Source organism: Ambystoma mexicanum, chromosome 1p, assembly GCF_040938575.1.
Source record: "Ambystoma mexicanum isolate Mex_15411 chromosome 1p, UKY_AmexF1_1, whole genome shotgun sequence".
Taxonomy (NCBI): Eukaryota; Metazoa; Chordata; class Amphibia; order Caudata; family Ambystomatidae; genus Ambystoma; species Ambystoma mexicanum.
Window position 1 is genome coordinate 226,119,733 of NC_090921.1, and position 21,892 is coordinate 226,141,624.

The 21,892-nt window shown below is 46.6% G+C and overlaps 1 protein-coding gene across 1 annotated transcript in view; it reads left to right on the forward strand.

Moving 5' to 3' along the window:
* The first annotated feature begins 691 nt into the window (after window positions 1-691).
* LOC138568202 (NXPE family member 3-like) overlaps window positions 692-21,892 on the forward strand; it is a 237,988-nt gene continuing 216,787 nt past the window's right edge. Inside the window, exon 1 of the mRNA XM_069646428.1 lies at window positions 692-1,422. Coding sequence (XP_069502529.1) covers window positions 743-1,422 — 680 coding nt within the window. The 5' untranslated portion in view covers window positions 692-742. The remainder of the gene's footprint in view (window positions 1,423-21,892) is intronic.

A 21,892-nucleotide genomic window follows, 5' to 3' on the forward strand; every position in this document is an offset into this window, starting at 1 on the left:
TACATTAGAAGTACACAAGTAGTGTGAATATACAAGTACCTTAATATATCGAAAATTAAACCCACAAATTGAAAATATCTCCATCACAATAATAACATTCAATCCCACTTAATGTCCTACATTAGTGCAAATGTAGATTTCAATCTTGTGTGATGTATTGCTATATTTCAAAACGTTTTCGGGAAAACACAGTTATTCTAATGTATGTATTACCAGGTCAAATATATGTTACTAAAATAGCTAAAGTAAAAGTCCTAACCAGTCTTAAAGTGAAATAGTGGATGACTTTTATTGAAGTCATAAAATTAAATTCAAAGAGGTGAACAGCCACTATGTCCGATGACCTCAATTGTCAGAAAAACTGTTCAATGATGTAATTTGTGTTTGTATGACAAAAGAAATGTGTTAAATGTCAATAACGTGACTGAATATTAATATAAACCAAAATTGCACAATTCCTTGTACAAGACTTTTCAACATGCCTCAATAGCAGATTATATGTAATCGCTCCAACTGTCTAATAAGATAGAATAAGGAAAATAATGTCACTAGTCTTCCAAATATATTTTTGGCTCACCAATTCCAAAATCATATTTAGATTTAGATCATATTTAGATGATCCTTGTAAGTACCAACACATCATTCTTGCTCAGTCTGTATTTTCTTGTCTAACCCTCAACTGCAGATGTTTCCACTGTTCCTGATCTCGGACTGGAAAGCTCTGTTACCACCTTGTCACAGAATGTACAGCTGCAGGAAGTCATCTACCATGCCTCCTCCCTTTGTTGCAAGCCCATCCTCTGATGCACAGGAAGTGAAGACCATAAAGGAGCTGATAGCCTGGCCAGGACCCTCAGGGAATGTCAGCTTCATGTCATCTACAAGCCCCCAGAATTGTGACTACCACATCCTGAACCCCAAAGACAACTACTCTGTGGGGGAGATCGTGGAGGTGTTGCTCACTACTAGAGACCACAGGAAGCAACCAAAGTCCTATGGTGGAGACTTCTTCAGAGCTAAGCTTCATTCTCGGCAGCTGGAGGCTGGGGTGACTGGGTCTGTGAAGGACCACTGCAATGGTACATACACATTCACCTTCCGGCTGCTGTGGGAAGGAGACGTGGACATCTACATCCAGCTCATCCATTCCAGCGAGGCTGTTGATATCCTTAGGAAGTTGAGGGACACCCGGCCACACCAACGTGACTTTAGAGGCTATTTCCAGAGGAATGGAACCACTGACACGATGCAGTGCAACGTAGAGATCCAGAACAAGCCTGTGTGTGAATATCGTGACCCGGGAACTGGCGAGCGGTGGTTCTGTGTGCGACCTAAGAGGCTCCCATGCAGTGCTCTGGTGTACCATGGTGGGGGCGCAATCATCAATGTCACAAATCAAGAAGAAGATGCCTTCTTTCATAGGTACGGCTAACTCATTCTTTTGCCATTTCTCTTTACATCTTTTGGTACAGAATTACATAAATGGTGTATAGGAGTGGGCTCATAGCTTGTTGTGAGCCCCCCATTTCATCGAGCCAAATGACATAAACGTTATTTCTAACAATGCATACAATGTTATACACCCATTTACTGTTTTTGTGGAGAACTACAAACCACCTTGTAGCAGGGGTAGTGGGGTAGTGTAGCGATGAGAACAATGGCTTAAGGGTACTAGGTGGATTTTAGCATGTAGATCTTCAGAGCGCTTCAGAACACATGTTTCAAAATGGAGGGGAGGTGCAAGGGGGTGTCAGCGAGATAAGGCCAGATAGTGTAGAGCTCGACCACCAAAACTGTTATACTTTGACTGTTCGATGGCTAGCAGGCATTTAGGAAACAAACCCGAGGACAATAAGTCGACAGTTGGAGGTATAGGCTCCACAGGTGCACTGTGGTGTCCTTAAATAGCTTGGCAAGCTTCATGGTCAAGCAGAGAGTCTTGAAGTCGTTGTGTAATTGTTTTACAGATGGGGAGTGAGCATACCACCAAACTACTAATGTGTAAGTGCTGTGGTGGGGAAAAACGTGATGGGCTTTTCTCATTTTCATAGTAAATGTACCATGTAATGTAATGGGTGGGTGTTGGGGCGCAAGTAAATATGTGTGCTGCTGTGCCATGCTTTTTAGGTTCTCACAGTACACCTTTACTCTAAGCCATGGTTTCTCATCAGGTGGCCCTACAGATGCTTGGGACTACATCTCACGTGGTCCTTAATGACTAACTGTGCTGGGTAGGAATCCCTTGTTACAGAACAGCCGCAGCCATATAGCTCCCAAAGAAACCAAGTGCTGATAAAAACCTCCTCTCATTAACAGACCCTTCTCTCCCAACTTTAAAATCATTGAGGGGATTGGCTTTCACTGCAAAGTCAACTATCTCAGGGTACACTTACTTGTGGTCCCACTCCCATCTGTATTCCTGGCCAAAAAAGCCACTGACACTACTTTTATGAACGTCACAAATTCTATTACCACTGCCTGCCACACTCACTTCTCTTCCATTCTAATAATTCTAGACCTTTCTGCCGCTGCCATTGACACTGTGAATTATCCTTCTCAACTACAAATCCTTTCCTCCTTATGCTTCAAGGATTCCATAATACACTGGGCGTCCTCCTTTCTCTCTGATTGCTCTTTCTCTATATAATGTAACTGTAGCACCTCCTCCCCAGCCCCCCTTAGTGGGCGTTCCTCAAGGATCATTTATAGGCCCGCTCCTCTCAACCCTTTGCTTCTCCTCCCTTGCAAACTCATAACCTCCTTTGGCTTTGTCCAATCAGTTGTTAAAATTAGTAAAAAATGTTTACATACCCATCTACATTGGTAACATTACAAAGTGGAAATCTTTACAAAGCGTCGCATTTCGATGTCATAGGTTTAAACGTGATGAGAAAGCCGGAGCGGACGGGAAAGGGGCAGAGAATTGCCTTAAGGTTGCTGGAGTGTCCTCTGGAAATGAGAGGAAAACTGAGAAACAGGAAAAAGAGAAAGGTGCTGAGAGTGTAGGGCAGAGGAGGTGATTAAGGAAGATAAAGGAGAAGATCCACTTCTTACTCCCCATACCGCCCTCTTGCACTCCCCCCTGCGCTTGCGTGATCTAATGACACAAGGCCTAGTAAGATCGTTGTTTTGTCCTCCCTGTTTTCCCCTCCTTGTCTTGTCGCGCCTAGAAACACTTGTGTACAGGCCCGTTATAAATGCCATATCATATCATAAAGGGGTGGAGACAAAGATGGGAATTGTGGATTTTCTCCCTTGCCAACAAGAAAGAAAAACTCCAAGGCAAGGGCAGGGGACTACCTAGCAAACAAGAAGAAAGGGGTTGGAAGAGAAAGGCGAGTGACAGTACTTTGGGAGACAATCTGTTAGCAGAAAAGAATGGAGGCAGTAGCCAAAAATGACCATACCATGGGTCGTGAGCAATAAAAGAAAAAAAGGCATACAGACGAACGATTGTCATTGTACATGGCAAATACAGTGCACACAATACATGGGAGCTGAGCAAGCAGGAGACTAGAGACCCACAATGCAACATTCTACAATGTATTCTGGATGAGAAACAAGGTTACCTTGAAATTGAGTGGGATGAAAACATGTAGAACCCCTGCTTCATCCCTTCAATCTCTTAACCCCAAACCATCTCTAATCACTGAACGGCCTAATCGTCATCTGCCGCTGGATGTCTCTCTGCTGCCTCATGCTCAACGTTTCAATATGTCCCCCTTCCTTCTGTACCAAGCCACCCTACCCTCTCCCATCTCTTTCCCCATTGACTTCCTCACCCTTTCCTCATGGCTCAGAACTTTTGGATTCTCATCGACAGCAACTGGAATGTTTCCAAGTTCATCACGGGTACTGCTACTGCAGCCAGAACCCAGGATCCTCAACATTGGGAGAATCTGCCCACGCCTCACACACTACTCATCTTAACGTTTTATCTCCACAAACTCAACTACTGCATGAGCCTATGAACCTAATTCATGGAATGATTTGCATGGAAAATAGGGGGCTTGCACGCAAAATCGTGCACAAGCGGCAGTTTGTGTATTCATGGAACACAATATGCTGGGATTACCAGGGATTTACGAGGAATCTGCTCCGGTCCAACACGTCACTGCGACACCACAAACGCCTTGTGCGAGACTCATAGCGAAGGGGCATCGGGTCCAGCGCAGTCACAAAAACAGGGAACGGAACATGTGCAATGGGGAACAACAAGACCAAATATGGGCGTAACGAGGGATGCCCATACGCGCGGTAAAACCCTGTATTCATGGAATTTACAGGTCTCGCCTGCGTGCAGTAAAATATGTGCAAATCCTGAAATACGTACGCAACGCGTTAGCTGGTGAATATGTAAATGCGCACAAAAATGCATCGAAAGTCCATGCGATCAACAAACACGCGTATACAGCTACGATGAATGTACCATTTCTCGCAGCAGTGATCGCGGGGCCCTGCTGGAAGAGGAGGATGACCAGGGCCCGGATTTTTCTACCTAGGAGCAGCCTTTTTTGGATGCCTGATGACCAGGTCTATGGCAGGTATAGGTTTCCACCTCATATCATATTAGACCTGGTCAGGGAGTGGGAGGATGACCTTACATCACACACCCTATGCTCCCAAGCACTGAGCCCCTTGGAAAAGGTGCTCAATGTTCAGTATTTTTTGGCCAGTGGGTCATTTCAGCAGACAACTGCAATAGTTGCGGGCATTTCACAGCCCATGCAGTCACGCTGCCTACACCAGGTGTTGGCAATCATGACTGCATGCCCCTCAGTCCGCAGGCACATCTACATGCCCAGCACACCTTCAGAAAGGCAGGCTGTGGTCCACGATTTATATGAGGTGGCACACTTCCCTAGAGTGCTTGGTGCTATCGATTGCACCCATGTGACTCTACGTCCACCTGGGCGACAGAGCACATACATCGCAATCGCAAGCACTGGCATTCCATCAACGTGCAGGTTGTATGTGATGCCAAGGGTATAATTACTTCTGTATATGCAAACTATCCAGGGTCCACCCATGAGAGTTTCATATTCAGAATGTCACCCCTATACCGCGCACGGGAAGCTGGGAGGCATGGCAACACATGGCTCATTGGTGAGTATAAAGGCCCGTGCACATGCATGCATGTCACACACACAAATACACACTAATGACAAACATTTTGAATGTACAGGAGACAGTGCCTACCCTCTGAGCACCAACATGATGACACCAATACGGAACCCTGCCACACCACCCCAGGTAAGATACAACACAGCCGATATTGCAACTCGGGCATAGCGGAGCACACATTCGGAGTGCTCAAGTCACATTTTTGCTCCTTTGACCACTCTGGTGGTGAGTTGCTATTTGCACCACTACTAGTGTGCAGGATCATTGTGGCAGCATGTGTCCTGCACAATTTTGGAATACAGCGTGGAGTACCGGTGAACATGGTGGTGCCCCCACAACCGCAACCACATGCACACTGCTTGTGGATGACAGTTCAAAGAGCATGTGGCGAGGCTGCCCGTACCCAGCTTGTGGCTACATTTTTCAACTCAAATCCAACCCCTGTGGAGTGCACACAGCCCTGTCACATTCCAGGTGTCATTCAATGATGACAAAGGGCCAATCATCTGGGCCCACCAAACCACCCTGAGAATGTGTCCTTGGAAGTGCAACATTGTGTGCATCCCTTAGAAATAAAACGAATTTCATTATGTTTTTCCAAAGAAACACATAGAAGAGGGACTATGGCAGTACCACCATGCCAAACTAGACATCCAATCGCCTGTGTGTCACATAAACCGTCCCATATGCCATGTTAAATAATCACCAGACTGTGCTATTGTATGTAATGTCAAAGGAGACAGATAAATGGCCAATAGATAATACAGGTGTCTCAATGAGCTCAACGATGCATGGAACAAGTACAAAAATAACACCCGCTCATAGAGATCCATTATATTCTGGACAGGAACAGTAATTGCAAACTAAATTATACTCCACTATGAACAGTGAATGTAACAGTGAATCTGTCTGACAGTGAATCATCATATTTTAACAAGTGCATCAATATGCCATCAAGCAGGGACCTAGGACAGGGTGGAAATGACACACACCTTACCTGCATGGTGCAATCGGAAGGAGCAAGTGCACAGATGTTCAGAGGAGTGTGGTATTCGGAGGGTGGTAACAAGTTCTGGGGTGGTTTAAGTGCAACCAGTCAGTGGATGCTTGGCTAAGTGCAGAGAGACGCAACTCTCTCTGGTCATCCCCCAAGTGCAGTGATGATAACACTAGTCCATGTCACGGAGGCATCTGCATCACAAATTGCTGGTGTTCACAAGAGCGTGTGAGACCTTGAGGCACATCAAGCAGACAGTCATTAAGCAGCCAGGACAAAAGGAATGGATAGAGTGAGAGAGCTGAGAGATTGCTTAGCAGGGAAGAGGGAAAGAGAAGGCTGAGTAGAAGATGAAACCAGGGCAGCAGGATGTGTATCCCAGAGGTAGGCCCCTGCTGATGATAAAGATCCCCTGCAAAAAATCTCCATCAAGAAACTGAAAAAGGCCAAAGTAACATGATGAAATGGCTCTGGAGGGACAGCATTGAGGAATGAACATTATCAGATATGGAGTAAGCACACACTAATAGTTGAGCCATAAATTCGACCCAGCAAATCTGAGAAACATTCCTAATCCCACAAGCCCTGATAGGGATCCTATGTGCCACTCATTAGACCTTGTAAAAGTGGAATGAGGCACACATCAGCTCAAACATCTGCCCCTGCCACAGTCCACAAACAGTTGACCATGCTACACACTCACAACCAACCATTAAAGGTGGACACACAGTCAGAAGGCACAGTTATCACAATCAGTAAATAGTGTCCCCAGCAATCCATCCGATTAACAAGACCATAACTGTCATTGTCATCACCCCTGGGTGAGTAAAACAACCCTAGAGCAATAGTGAGAGAGGTAAAGGTTAGTAAAGCCAGAGTGAGCACACACAGTGCCCCATTCCCATGCAAATACCAGCGAAGTGTCAGCACATGCCATGCACTCACCTGTCTGTGGAACTTACCTGCCTTGCATACGATGTACACCATTGTGAGACGCTTTACCTACATTTAATGCAATGCAGAGTAACAGCACAAAGTACATGAACATACATGATCAGAGTTGACACCAGAAAGAAAATATGCATACAACACAGAGCGCAGGAGGAACACAGGGTGACACAGGGTGAAGGGCCATTGACATTGATATGTACAGGAGTACAGTGTACCACACCAGAGAGAGGGAGAGAGTGAGAGTGGCACACAGAGTGAATAACAAGGAAATAACAGATCAAGGAGTCCATGGCCTGGTTTACTGATGTACAATGATATGCTGCACAGCACAGTTGGTGCGCCCATTGAGGTAGCCACATAGGTAGCTTACACAGTGACATGAGCTCCAATCAAATTACCACAATGCCATGTGAGCATGGACAGGACATATAAGAGAACAGACACATGCAGCAAAGATGACCAACAATGAAGCATGCCCAACATGCAAGACAGTGCAAATGCTCACCAAATAACTGTGTCTGAATGTTGTAAATCCCACATGACCTTTGTGTGTTTCCTAATTTGTTAAAGGAACAACATTGTCTGGTGGAGGGCATGAGGAGTGTGGACTTGGAATGTTGCAGGATGTCTCACCCAGGACAGAAGTCACTGCCACATCACGGATTACTGGAACTACATGGGCAAACATATTAAAACACCCATTGTGCAGTATAATTGACACAACACACACGTGCCATGTAAAAACAAAGCTCTGATAACCTGCACATGTCATCCGGTGCACCCCCATGCAAACATGCTAGATGACTTCACTAGGCATGCCTGCACGTATACCACTGCACAAGTATAGTCGCTGAGGAGTTAATGGCACACCTCAAAGGGCAATCAATGCAAAAAATAACAAAGACCTCAACCAAGAAAGGGCAAAACAAAATATGCCATGCCAACATCTGGCCAGGGGGGGGGTGGTAGAAAATAAATGTCCATCTTGGACCGGGGTGGTGGGTCCACCCAGGAGGGGGGAGGGGTAGAGTGCACATCAACACCAACATGTGTGGATGTAGAAAACAATGATTCCCTCCCTGGGTACATGGACCGCACGGCTATCATGTAATGGGAGGGCAAACGCTGCTATCACCACCTTCCTGCATAGAATGTAAAGGTACTAGTGGTAAGGGAGGTTAGCCACGTTTGACCACGTATGACCTTGGCCTGGTCATCCATAGCAGCGGCCAGGCGGGACTGAGATGAATGCATCTGCAACATGAAGCCTCGGAGGTCCGCATGCAAGACACCACGTGATGCACAGAGTTCCTCTGAGACGGTATGAGTGAACAGTTGCATCTGCTGTTCGTGCTGTGTACTGTGGGCCGAGGGCCAGAAACTCTTGCCTCAGGGCCTGACCCTCTGCAAGCACAGATGCCTGCAGAGAACTCAGTTCAGCCCATCGGCTCCTGTTGCTGGTTTCTATGTGCAGCCTGTGTAAGCGGCATCTGGACCACAATGCCTGCAGCTGTTGCTCTACCTGTGTTTCTGGGGGCATCATGGAATTGGCCACCCTATCCATGCCCTGAGCCAACATCTCATAGGAAGCACCCTGTTGTTGTGAAACACTATAAATGGACTGCTCCCACACTGTATCCCCAGCTGTTAGGCAGAATCATGTGCAAGTACAAATTCAGCTTTGGTACAAGCCTGTATTACACAGTAAAGTGGAAGCGATGGCTGAGCAGCCAGACTTATCTCAAGAGTAAAGTGAGCAGTATCAAAAGTTACATAAAGGACAGCAATTGCTATGGCTCAAACAAACACTGACTCAAGGTTTCTGAGTAAACATTTATTTACACATTCATTTATAAAACAGTTCACTAAGTAAAGCGCAGAAAAATCACAATCTTAATATACTACACAACACCCAATCAATTCTGGACAAGTTAAGCTCAAAATTAAGTGTGAGCAAAATGGCACTCCAGCAATTTAAAAAGGGAGGGAAAGACAAGGTTATACAAAATTAAGCAGCACCAACAAGTAAGTAGGCAGGGCAATCTAGAAAAGGCATACTACAATGAGGATTCAAATCAATAGGCCTGGGCCATGTTAATGGTTCAGAGTCTTTGCAGAGGTTCACACAGTTCAGAATAGTTTGCGGTTAAGTCTTTGCCAAGAGTTTGAAACGAAGTTGGTCGGAAGAAAAGTTACTTTAAAGAGTAGAGAAGGACAAGCCCTTGGATTTGGAAAGATTTAAAACACTTTCACTGTGGTCAGACGGAACAAACAACCAGGTTTGAACAGTACCTTAGAATTAAAATAATGCGGTAGCTGAGGCAGAAGTTCCTGGCAGATCCTGCAGGCTCACAGTTCCTGAAGCGACTGTCGGACTGACACGAAGGAGGAAGACTGGAGGGTACTGCACTGCCCAGGGAAGAAACTAGCAGCAGAGCAAAGCAACGAATAAAAGGTGCGCTCCTTAAAACCCAAAAAGGGTGTGGTCCTTCAGGCTATCCAGTTCACTGCAGCGGTGCACAGCAAATTTGACCAGAGGAGGGAGGCCTTACTTGGTGTTTGGTGAACTGGTTGGTCCCACCAGCTCAAGGGAAGAAGATTCCTTGCAGATCTTCTCTGTCGTCGATGTTTAGGAGATTCGGATCCGGCAGCAGGGCTTCACCGGGAGGTTCAGTAGTTGCAGCAATCCTCTTCCTTCAGCTTCTCTTCGGTTCACTCGATCCAGTGGCGACTCTACCTTCCAAGTCCCAGAGACCTGCTTTTTATGCAGTTTTCCCCCATTCACACAACCTAGCTGTCAATCACACAGCAGGGTGGCTGTCCTGGCAGGACAGTCAACTAGCCAATCAAACAAGAGTGCAACTTGGATCTTCAAGGAGACCCTGTACAGGGGGCCTAAATCACCTCCCTCACATCATGTCTACCTAGACTCTCAGGCGCTTAAGGAGGGCTTCTGTGCAGAAGCCTGCCAAAGGACGGTGAACAAAGGAACCAACCCTGGTTTGGCACGCAGAGTAAAAGACGAGAAAGAACTTTATAAAAAGAAATGGTGAATAAACCCAGCCGGAACCAAATAAAAGTAAATGGGGTCCAGCGGATTAAAGTTTTAGGCTACTAACATAGCCTAAAACAGTACCAAGGCTATTTTCATAGACTGCAGTAGGAAAAATATGGTAGATACCACTGCCACCAGCCAAATGTTAAACAAAGGGAAACAAAATAATGTTCCATGAGAGACAGACAAAAAGGGATAACTATTAACCCTTTCCAGTACTCTATGTAAGATAGTTTTTACTGGGTCTGTGAATTTAAAAAGACTAATAAAGTCAATGGCAACTTTACACATCCTGGGAGACAGTAGTCAGTCCCAGAACATGTCTGAAAAAGACAACCCTGTGTCACTGTACTAAAGGTGCTTTGTGACACACAGTAAAAAGATGATGCCTATGGAGTAGGTGAGGCTCCACAGTCTATGAACACAAAAATGTTAAACAAACAGCAAAACACATGTAAGAGTGGGAAAAAGGCTCACACTCTTACCAGGTGAAAAACAAAAAAATCCTAGAAATCCAGCAAAGCTGCTGAGAGACTCAGTAGGTAAGGGAAATTAGCCATTCTGGAGAATTCTCCCTAACACCAGCCGCAACACGTCCACCATGTGTGCAGGCCCCACATCCGCCTGACCCAAGGGAGCTTGGCCCTTGATGTGATGCTGCTGTCTGTGGCTGCAGGACTGCATCCCTCCCTTGGTCATCTGTCCCAGGACCAGAAACCAATGCTGTGTAGTGTGACCTTGGAGCTGTAACAACCACAGACAGACGTTACAACACTGACTTGCCATGTGAGGTGACGTGACCCCCGGCAAATGCACGGCTACAACAGTTCCAACACTTGATGCACTCACCTCCGACAGCATAGAGGAATTGACATCCGGTTCACCACCAGAGCTACTGGTATCATTGAAGTCGGACTCATACTAATTCATTCCCAGGATGGCCTGTAGCACCAGGGGATTCTCATGAGCTGCCACAACACGTCCTCCACTGGTGCTCTGTGGCGGCTCAGGATCCCGTTCCTCCTCAACCTCCTCCCCTGCATCCAGTGGCTCATCACCTGCACATGGACATATAAAGACATGAACAATCATGTTAATTGCCTCGACTACATACATAGGTATCGCAAAGCTGTCCTGCAACACATTAATACCCAGATGCCACGTTATGTTGGCATGCCGGAAATGTCTTTTAGTATCTGACGGTTGTTGATTACTACTGCCCCAAAGCCATGTTCAACAGATGTGCACCACATGGGTTGTATGCACTCTGCCGTACACTAAGCCCAAGTCAGTACACCATGACATGGTTCACCTATGGCAGTCATACAAATGCAGGTAGATGTGCTACACAATCATACCCGTTCTTTTTTCAACATACACATATTCAGGATGCACACGCTTCATCACTCACCGGACATTTCCTCGTAATTGGGCAGGCCTCCCACGCCTTGCAGCTGATTCACATGAATGAACTCGCTAATGGTCTCTTCATGTTCTGTGAGCTCCTGCTCCTGTGGTGACCCCCCACCAGTCACCAGAGCAGAGGCGAGGTTGGCACCCAGCTTCTGTTTGGTTCGACGGTAGAGGTCATTCCACCGCTTCATGACCTCACGAGCGGTGCGCCTCTCATTGCCCAAGGCGTTGAAGCTATCCGTGATCGGCTGCGAGTGGACCATACGCTGAGCAGGCGTATGTGTGCTCCCTAGCCATGTGCACATGTCGCGGTAGTTTTGGCGCACATAGTCCACAAGGATCTTGAGTTCTTCATCATTGAAGCTCCTCTTCCTCGACATGGCGGTGTCCTATGCTGTGCATTGGGATTGAGCCTGTTCCGATTCTGCATGCTTTGGCTTCTTGGCAGGTCATGCAGACCCTTTGTGGCTGGGATCACTCAGGGCACCAGATGCTAGACCAATAGTGGCCTGGGCCATGACTTCATCCATTGATGCTAGGACAGTAGCTGCCCCTGCAGGTCCCTGTAACTGGGTGCTTGTGCCAGGGCCTTTCATCTACCTACCTTCCCTTTGGACCCACTGCCATCAGCTGCCCCTGCATGTCCATGTACCTTGGGGACGATGACAACAGATACTGCTCGAGCTTCCTCACTCTGGCGGCTGTGGACAGCAGCTGAGTCTGCAAGTGCCTCAACCTGGGTGCTTGGGGGAGCAGATGACCCAGCAGATCCATGACCCAGGGTGCTGGGGACAGGTGCTTTGACTGTACATCCCTTCCCCTTGGACGCACGGCCATCAGACCCCCCTGCGTCTCTGTGTACCTGGGCTGTGATCACTACAGCCATGGCTGCAGACCCCTGACCGTGGGTGGTGGGGACAGCAACTGGCCCTGCAGCTACATGACCCTGGGTGGTATTGACAGCAGCTGACCCTGCAGCTTCATGACCCTCGATGGTGTGGATAGCAGCTGACCCTGCATCTTCATGAACCTGGGTGGTGGGGATAGCAGCTGACCCTGCAGCTCCCGGACCCTTTTGGTGGTGGGCCACAGCTCCTTCTGCACATCCCCGACCCCGGCCACCTCTGGCACCTCTGGCACCTTTCCCTCTTGGGGCCTTCCCACTCATGTTACAGATGTATTTGTACAATGGGAGGCACACCAAGCAATTGTCCTGGGCAATTGGAGTGAGGGGCCAGGGTACGTGATGTAAAACATACTAGTATGGCCCAGCAAGGCTCAATATAACCCCAGGTGAAAAAATTAACGGGACGCGTAATGTACAGGCACCCCAAATATCAAAAATGCATGTACGCGACCCCTCGGTAGCTCACATGAAAAGAAAAAGCGTTACGTGGTATGCTGTGGCACCCAGCAACACAGAAAATGCATACGCGAAGCACACGTGAGCTACTGTAATGTTAAGAATGTGGTTATTCGAAACACTGGGGCACCCAGAGTATGAATAATGTGTACGTGACTCACTGTTTGCCTCTGAAAAAAGAAAAATACACGCGCATGTGCACAGAGGCAAATCCCTCACCGAAATAAGAAAATCGCACTGTCACAGTAGTGAACAAAATGCTTGTCACCCCAAAAATCTCCGAAGTCTATACTTCCGTCCACTCCAATTCACACGTGTGGTTTAATGTTCTCCTACGCACTTCTTTATCCCGAATGTGAACGCCAACCCTCAAAAGCCGGCGCATGTCACGTAACGCCATGAGGGTCTTTCCGCTGATTTCATGTTTATGTGCTAATTTTGCATGCGCGAAGTAACCATCACTCTTTTTCCGGCTGCCCACACGAATAACACGTAAGAACCACACGGCTATGAGCCTTTTTGCCTGCCTTCTACTGCCCTGAGCTGCCTCCTACGAGCCATCTGCTGCTGCCTGCCCACTGTGTTGCCTGCTGCCCACCTGCTCTGCAATTTAAATGCCTGCTGTCCAGCCATTGCCAGGGCTCCTGTCCTTGGCCCTGTGACCACCTCAGCAGATTCAGAAGACTCCCAATGCGCAACATCACCACCGCTTCACAGCTCAGCCCCAGGACCACCTTGCCCACCCACACCTGCCGCAGGGGTTGCCATGTCTCAACCAACATCTTCCAAGGTCAGTGGCATCCCCGTGGCAGCAAGGCAGAGCGCTGTCAACTTCCTGGGGCATTATGATTACCTCTTCCCCAGACCAAGGCAAGCTGGCAAGGAAAGACGGAAGTGGATCTGGAACCATATCGTGGGTGCCATCAACACGGAGGTAGTGGCACTCCGTGACTACCACCATTTGCACGTGCTGGGAGGACCTCAAATGCAGGACCCACAACAAGGCCCGGTGCTTCCTCCAGGCTGGTGGCAAACGGCGGGGGCGCAGGGGCCGGGTCAATACCACTGACATGCGGGTCCTGGAAAAAATTGGACCCTGCACTGCACAAACAGATCTGCAATTTGATGGCCCGTCTGGAATTGTCAGGTGAGTGTCCATGTGTTGCTGGCTTCCACGGTGCACATGCATGTTTGTATGGTGGGAGTGTGCACTATGAACCACACGGTGTTCAATGAACCGTGTGTATTTTAAATGGTATTACCTTTGCATTGTGTGTTGCACTTCAGCATTTCACAACATGCATGTGGTTTTTTACATGTGAATGAGACGTGCCCGTGTGAGAGGTGTGACAGATGGGTGTTGTCAGTCTCATTTACATGCATGGTGTTCATGTGTATGTGTCTAGGATGTAATTGTGTGACTGGCCATCACTCCTGTATGGATGTGACAGGTGCATTTCAATGTGTGACATAGTCTTGTTGCGTGATTGCTGTTGAGGGGACTCTGATGGGATAGCTCAGTACACTGCTTGAGGACTGTCAGGTGATGTGTGTGCATGAAATGTGTATGGCCCATGACGCATGTGTGTGTAGCGTGCATAATTGATAGGTTGTGACAGTGCCATGTCCCTGGTTGTGATTGTCTATTGTGAAGGATAAATATGTATGTGTATGTATGTACATTGCATGTACCTGTGTGTTTTGGAGAGTGATGATGGTTGTACCCTTTAGCAGTGTACTTCAAGTGCATATTATTTGTGCCAAACACACATTGGTGCAGTACCCTGATGTTTGTGTTCTATGGCTCCTTATCCACAGTTGCGTTGGAAGAAGAGGGTGGAGAAAGTTCTGTGGAGCAATGTGTTAGGGAGAATTCTCAAGAATGTGCTAATTTCCCTTAAGTTTTGAGACCCCCAGCAACTTTGCTGGATTTCTAGGATTTTAATTTTTACCTGGAAAAAGTGTGAGCCTTTTTTTCCCACTCTTTCATGTTGTTTGATGTGTGTTTTACTTTTGTGTTCTTTGGATATGGAGTTTTAAAACAACTCCATAGGCATCATCTTTTTCTTGTGTGTCACACAGCATATTCAGTGCAGTGGCACAGGGATGTCTTTCAGACTTCCCAAAGTTTAATTACCTTCTCTGGGACTGACTACTGTCTCCCAGAGCATGTAAAGTTAAATTGACTTTACTAGACTTTTTAAATTTACAGACCTAGCACACACTATCTTCCTATAGAGTGATGGAGGGGTTGCCTACCATCCCCTGAGTCTAAACACTCATGTAACATTCAAATGTTACCCTTTCCCTTTTAAAATGGCTGGTGGCAGTGGTTTAGAACAAACTACCTTGTTTCTTCCCGACCGTGAACACCGGTAGCTAAAAATCGAGTCAGCCGACTCCAGTTACCTTTTTTCGTCGTTTCTTTTAGGAAAGGTCCGTCTGGTGTTTAACTCTGCGCGCCAAACCAGGTTTGGTCCCTTTGTTTGTTGGCCTTTGGCAGGCTTCAGTGCTGAAGCCCTCCTCTGGCGCCTGAGTGTCTGGGATGGACAGGATGTGAGGGAGGTGCCTGAAACTCCCTGTGCTTAGTCTCCTGGGAGACCTGAATGCACTCTGGCGTGATTGGCTGGCTGGCTGGGTGAGTAATAGCCAGGCTGGAATGAATGGGGGAAAACTGTTTAAAAGCAGGCCTCTGGGAACTGGAACGAGAGAACCAAAGACGAGCTGAAGGAAGACGACTACTGCAACTCCTGGTCCACCGGTGAAGCCCTGCTGCAGGTCCAAATTGCCTGAAACTCCCTCGACAGAGATGCCCTTCAAGGACGACTTCTTCACTTGAGTTGGTGGGAACAACCACTCGCAAGTCACCCGGACACCGTCTCTATACTGGTCGAATTTTCTTCAGAGTGCTGATGAAAACCGGATAGCCAGTGAGAAGGATACCAGTTTGTGGTCTTTAAGGCACTCACACCTTAAACTGACGTTTTGCCAATATTGTGGCCTCTTCCCTGGGCAGTGCAGGAACCTCCTGACGTCCTCTTTCTTGTCCCCACGACTGAAGCTCAGGAACAGTGAGATCTGAAGGAACTGCCAGGAACAACTACCTTAGCTACAGCTCTTTTTCATTTAAAGGTACTGTGCAAGCGCGGTCAGGAAATCCTTTCTGCCGCAGTGAAAGTTGTGAAACTTTCCCAACTTTGAAGACTTGTCCTTCCCTAAACCAACATATAACTTTTTGTCTGACCAACTACGTCTAAAAACCGTGGCAAAGACTTAACCGTTTACTACCAGAACGGTGCTATCCTCTCCAAGACTTTGAACCATTGATTTTGGCCCAGGCCTATTGAATTGAATGGCTGGTTGTAGTGAAATGAAAGTATTTGCCATACCTCTAAATGTATTGGTGCTTTTGATTCTTTTACCCTTGTCTTTTTACCCCTTTTTAAAGTAACTGAAGTGCCATTTTGCTCCCACTTCAGGAGGAGCTAAATTTTTTAATGTACTTATCGGTTGTGTATTTGTGGATTATTAGTGAGTGATATTGAGCTGCTCTTACTAGTAGAATGTTTTCCAACTGACTGTGTAAATAAATGTATATTCTTTTACCAAGAAACCTTGAGTAAGTGTTTGTTTGAACCACCGTGATTGCTAGACCTTTGTGTAACCCCTTGTACTCCTCACTTTACTCTTGAGACAAGTATGGCTGCTCAGCCACTGCTACCGCATTACTGTTTAGTACAGGCTTGTACCAAATGTGAAATTGTACTTACACTTGTTGCCTTAATTGTGTGTAGTATTCCCAAAGCGTACTGCATGTGATTCTGCCTAACACTGGTGTACAGTGGTGAGGATAAAGTATAGTTGTTACATTGAGAATGCTGATCTTAACTTTGTTCAAATAACCCACACAAGGCTAAGCAACACTAGAGAAGCAATTGTTTTATCATGCCTGATATGGATAGCTACAGACAGGAGACCCAAATCAATTTAACAGTTGATCAATTGAGAGAACTGTGTAAAGCTAGGAATCTCACTGTAAAAGGCAAAAAGGTTGAATTGATAGAAAAGTTGTTGGAATATCAAAATGATGATGAGGATGATAATGTTTCAGAGTCCAACTGAAATGTTATTGATGAGTTAGATGGGGCATAAGAGTCTCAAGATGTAGGCCCTGTTTTACCTCTACCTGCTCATAGGCCTTAACCTTTGACCACAGGGACCCCATCAGGTCCAATACTAAGTCCTGAATTTGTCTCTCTGGAAAGGATGAGACTTGAATTGGAATTCAAAAGAATCCAAGCCCAAACTCAAAGTAATCATCAAGAACTTAAACTCAGAGAAATGGAGTGGAACCATGCACTTGAAATGAAAAGATTGTCTCTTGAGAATGGTTCTCTCCCAGAGTCTTCTAGGTCTTCCAGTTCGAAGAGGCATCACATGCCCAAAGATGCAGTGAGTATGTATGAGGATAAGCTTGATATTTTGGATTGGCTGGCATCTTTTGTATATAACCATTGGATTCAGAACATTACAGGGGATCAGTTGATTCCTTGGCTTTTTTTTAGGCTACCCCAGTTGCATCTGATGTTGTAATGGAAATGGGCGAAGTAGATAGAATGGAGTATGAAAGTGTGAAATTAGCTTTGATAGCTAGGTTTGGGAAGACCCCTTCCCAGTATCTTAAGAGGTTTAGAACCCTCAAAAAGCATGATGGTACCCCTTGGGCTACCTGGGTGCGTGAATGTTTGAAAAACATAGATGGTTGGGTCAAGGGTTATAGAGTTAACACTTATGAAGGTATGAGAAATCTGTTTATGTTGGAATCTATCTAGGATGCCTGCTCTCCTGAGCTGAGACAGCACTTGGCTGACTCTGAGGAAATTGATCCAAAGAAGTTAGCAAGGGCTGCTGACTTGTGGGTTGCCAACACAGCCACTCACAACGATTCTGGGGAAAAAGGATGAGGGAAAGTGGCAAAAGAAAGATAACAAAGAGAATTCTAATACTTCCAATCCAAAAGAGGGCCACAAACATAACAAGGGCAAGCCACAAGGGAAACCGAATCAGGCTAGTGTACCCCCTTGTGCTAAACCAGAAGGATGTCAGATCAAACCCCCATTCATGAAGACATTGGGAAAATGTTATGCTTGTGGGTCAAGTGACCATGTGAAAGGGGATCCTAGATGTAAGGGACCTTCAGGGATAGACACTGTCTCCTTAGCTTTCTCCCCATAGGAGGAAGTACCAATGGCAAGTGGAAACTTTCACTTACTGGCGGGGGAACCCATGAACGTCTCAGCCAGTGTTTCTTTAGTGTCCGTGGGTCTGTGGGAACAGCAGAACTAAGATATCTACAATTCCATTCCAGACAATACTAAATAGTATTACAAAGGCAGTGTTCTTGTGAATGGTCAGGAGAGCCCTGCCATCAGAGACACTGGGGCCAGCATTAATGTAGTTTATGAATCTTTTTTCAAGGTAGAGGATGTTGCTAAGGCACTCAAATACCTCGCTAAGCTTGCTGGAGGCCCTGTCCAAATGCTGACACAGTTACCAATTCTCATCCAGTGCAATGACATGACAGTCAAGATACCTGCAAGTGTGCAGAGTGATGTACCTAGGAGAGTCCTGTTGTGGAATGACTTAAAAACACTTGGAGTTGTATCAAGCGCCCCAGGCCTCCCAGCAAAAGGAAACAGGAGCAGACTAGGCAGGCCAGAGAGAGTACCTTAAGGGGCTCTCCAGGGAAACTTATAGAGGAAACCATAACCCCCAGTCCACAGGACTTACTGAATGCAATTTCGAAAAAGAAAGAGGAAAAAAGGAAACCTAAAGCCTCAAGGAAGAAACCAGCCAACACTCCTGTGCAACCAACAAGGACATCCCCGAGAGGACTGTCCAAAGTCACACCTGTGACTCCTCCACCAGCAGAGATTGAGTGTGAGGAACAACCTAGCGTGGTTGAATCAGCTGCTGAGGAATCAGAGCTGGAGGAGGACCTTGCTCCTGTTGGAGATCTGGATCCTGCAGACTATCCTGAGCTGCAGTCTTTACTGGCAGAAAGTGGACCCTGTAGGGCAGAATTCAGCAGAGGTCAAAGAGAGTGTCCTACCCTTGAAGGTCTGTGTCAACAGGCAGCTTCCCAGCTGAATGGGAAAGAGCCAGGGAAGCATAGGTTGTACTGGGAAGCTCGCCTCTTCTACTGTGAACCAACTGAGTCTATCCCAGGGGACTACAGGAGAATTGTAGTGCTCCTAGAAAGCAGACTCCAGTTCCTACAGTTAGCCCATGAGATACCTTTGGCTGGTCACTTGAGTTTCAAGAAAACCAAAGAAAGGCTCTTTCTGTATTTCTACTGGCCTTCGTTGGGGTCTGATGTAGATAAGTTCTTTAGGAGCTGTCACACTTGTCAGACATCTGGCAAGAGTGGAACCAAGAATGTGGCACCGTTGGTGCCTCTCCCAGTGGTGGGAGTCCCTTTTGAGAGGGTAGGAATCGACATTGTTGGTCCCTTAGACCTTCCAGACTCTTCAGGAAACAGGTTTATCCTGGTTGAAGTAGACCATGCTCCTAGATATCCTGAAGCAATACCTATGAGGACTGTTACGGCTCAGGCTGTGGCTAAGGCCCTACCTGGTATTTTTACCAGGGTAGGTTTTCGTAAGGAAGTTATCTCTGACCGGGGGGTCCATTTTTATTTCCCACGGCATGCAGGCCATGTGGAAGAACTGTGGAATAACTTACAAGTTCTCAACTGCCTACCATTCACAAACAAATGGATTGGTGGAGAGGTTTAACCGTACCATGAAGAGCATGATAGGTGATTTAGAAGAACCCCTTAGAAGAAAATGGGACCTTCTACTGCTATGCCTTCTATTTGCTTATATAGAAGTCCCTCAGGAGGGAGTTGGATTTAGTCCCTTTGAGCTTCTCTATGGCCATTCAGTTAGGGGCCCCTTGGACCTGATTAAAGAGGGGTTGGAGAGTGCTCCTTCCCCCAAGCCAGTGAGAGTGACTGACTATGTGATAGGTCTCTGGAGGAGAATGTCACACATGATGGCAAAAGCATCAGATAACTTGAAAGCAGGTCACGCTCTGGTGAAGCATTGGCATGACCAGAAGGCCAACATGGTTGAGTTTACTCAAGACCAGCCAGTTGTAGTTATGGTTCCTACAAGGCAGAGGGCTTTACAGGACAAGTGGATAGGACCCTTCAAGGTTGTGGGTAAACTTGGAGAGGTCAACTATCTGGTGGACTTAGGCATTGCTACGGAGGCTCCCAGAGTCTTTCACACCAACCGTCCAAAAGCTTATGTCTCAAGACCAGAAGTAGAAGCTTTGCTTCTAGCTTCAGCTCAAGAGGAGGAGGAGAGTGAACCTCTACCTGAGCTACTCAGAGGACAGCTTTTAGATGAGAAGATGGAAGGAGTCAACCTCTTTTCTAATTTGACACCTGAACAAGGAGGCGTGCAAGTTTCTGTTAGATCAGTTTGCCTCCCTGTTTTCACTATCACCAGGCCTGACCCCTTGGGGCCAGCATGATATTCTCACTGGTGACTGTTTACCTGTTAAAAGCCAAGGTTACAGGATGTTAGATCATGTAAGAACTCTGTTAGGCAGAGTCATGTGCAGTACCCTTTGGGAACACTACACACAATTAAGACTACAAGTGTCAGTACAATTTCACCTTTGGTGTACAAGCCTGTACTACACAATAAAGTGGTAGCGATGGCTGAGTAGCCAGACCTATCTCAAGTGAGCATTAGAACAAGTTACACAAAGGACCAACAAATACAGTGATTCAAATAAACACTTACTCAAGGTTTCTTGGTAAAAGAGTATACATTTATTTACACAATCAGTTTCAAAACATTGCACTATTTAGACCAGCTCAATATCACATACTAATAAACCACAAATACACAACCGATAAGTAAATTAACAAGTTTAGCTCCCCCGAAGTGGGAGCAACATGGCACTTCGGATACTTTCAAAGGGGTAAAAAGACAAGGTTATAAGAATTAATAGGACACATACTTTCATAGGCAGGGCAAAGGGTTTCAGTAAACTATAACCAGCAATTCAGTTCATAGGCCTAGGCCAAAGTCAATGGTTCACGGTCTTTGCATTCGAGAGCACAGTTCTGGTAGGAAATGGTTAAGTGTTTGCTACAGGTTTTAGAAGAGTTTGGTTAGGTGAAAAGTTAGACAAATGTTTAGGGAAGGACACGCCTTAAAAGTCGAGAAAGTTTCACAAACTTTCACCGTGGCCGAAAAGATTTCCGGACCACGTTTGCACAGTACCTTGAAAGTGAAGAAGAGATGTAGCTGAGGCAGTTGTTCCTGGCAGTTCGAGCAGATCTCGCTGTTCCTGAGATTCAGTCATGGGGACAAGAAGGAGGACGTCGGGAGGTTCCTGCACTGCTCAGGGATAAGGCCAAAAGCTTAGCAAAACATGGGTTTAAGGTGTGAGTGCCTTAAAGTTCACAAGCTGATTTCCTTCCCTCTAGCTATCCGGTTTTCAACAGCACTCTGAAGAAAATTCAACCAAGATCGGGACGGTGTCCAGGTGGCTTGCGAGTTGGTTGTTCCTACCAAACTCAAGGGAAGAAGTTAACCTTGATGGGCTTCTCTGTCGAAAGAGTTTCAGGATATATGGACCCGCAGCAAGGCTTCACCGGACGTCCAGGAGTTGGAGCAGTCCTCTTCCTTCAGCTCGTCTTCGGTTCTTTCATTCCAGTGGTCGACTCTCCTTTCCAAGTCTCAGAGACCTGCTTTTAAACAGTTTTCCCGCATTCCTTCCAGCCTGGCTATCACTCACACAGCAGGGTGGCTGTTCTTGCCGGACAACCAGCCGACCAATAACGCCAGAGTGCATTCAGGTCTCCTATGAGACTAAGCACAGGGAGTTTCGGGCACCTCCCTCACATCCTGTCCATCCCAGACACTCAGGCGCCAGAGGAGGGCTTCAGCGCTGATGCCTGCCAAAG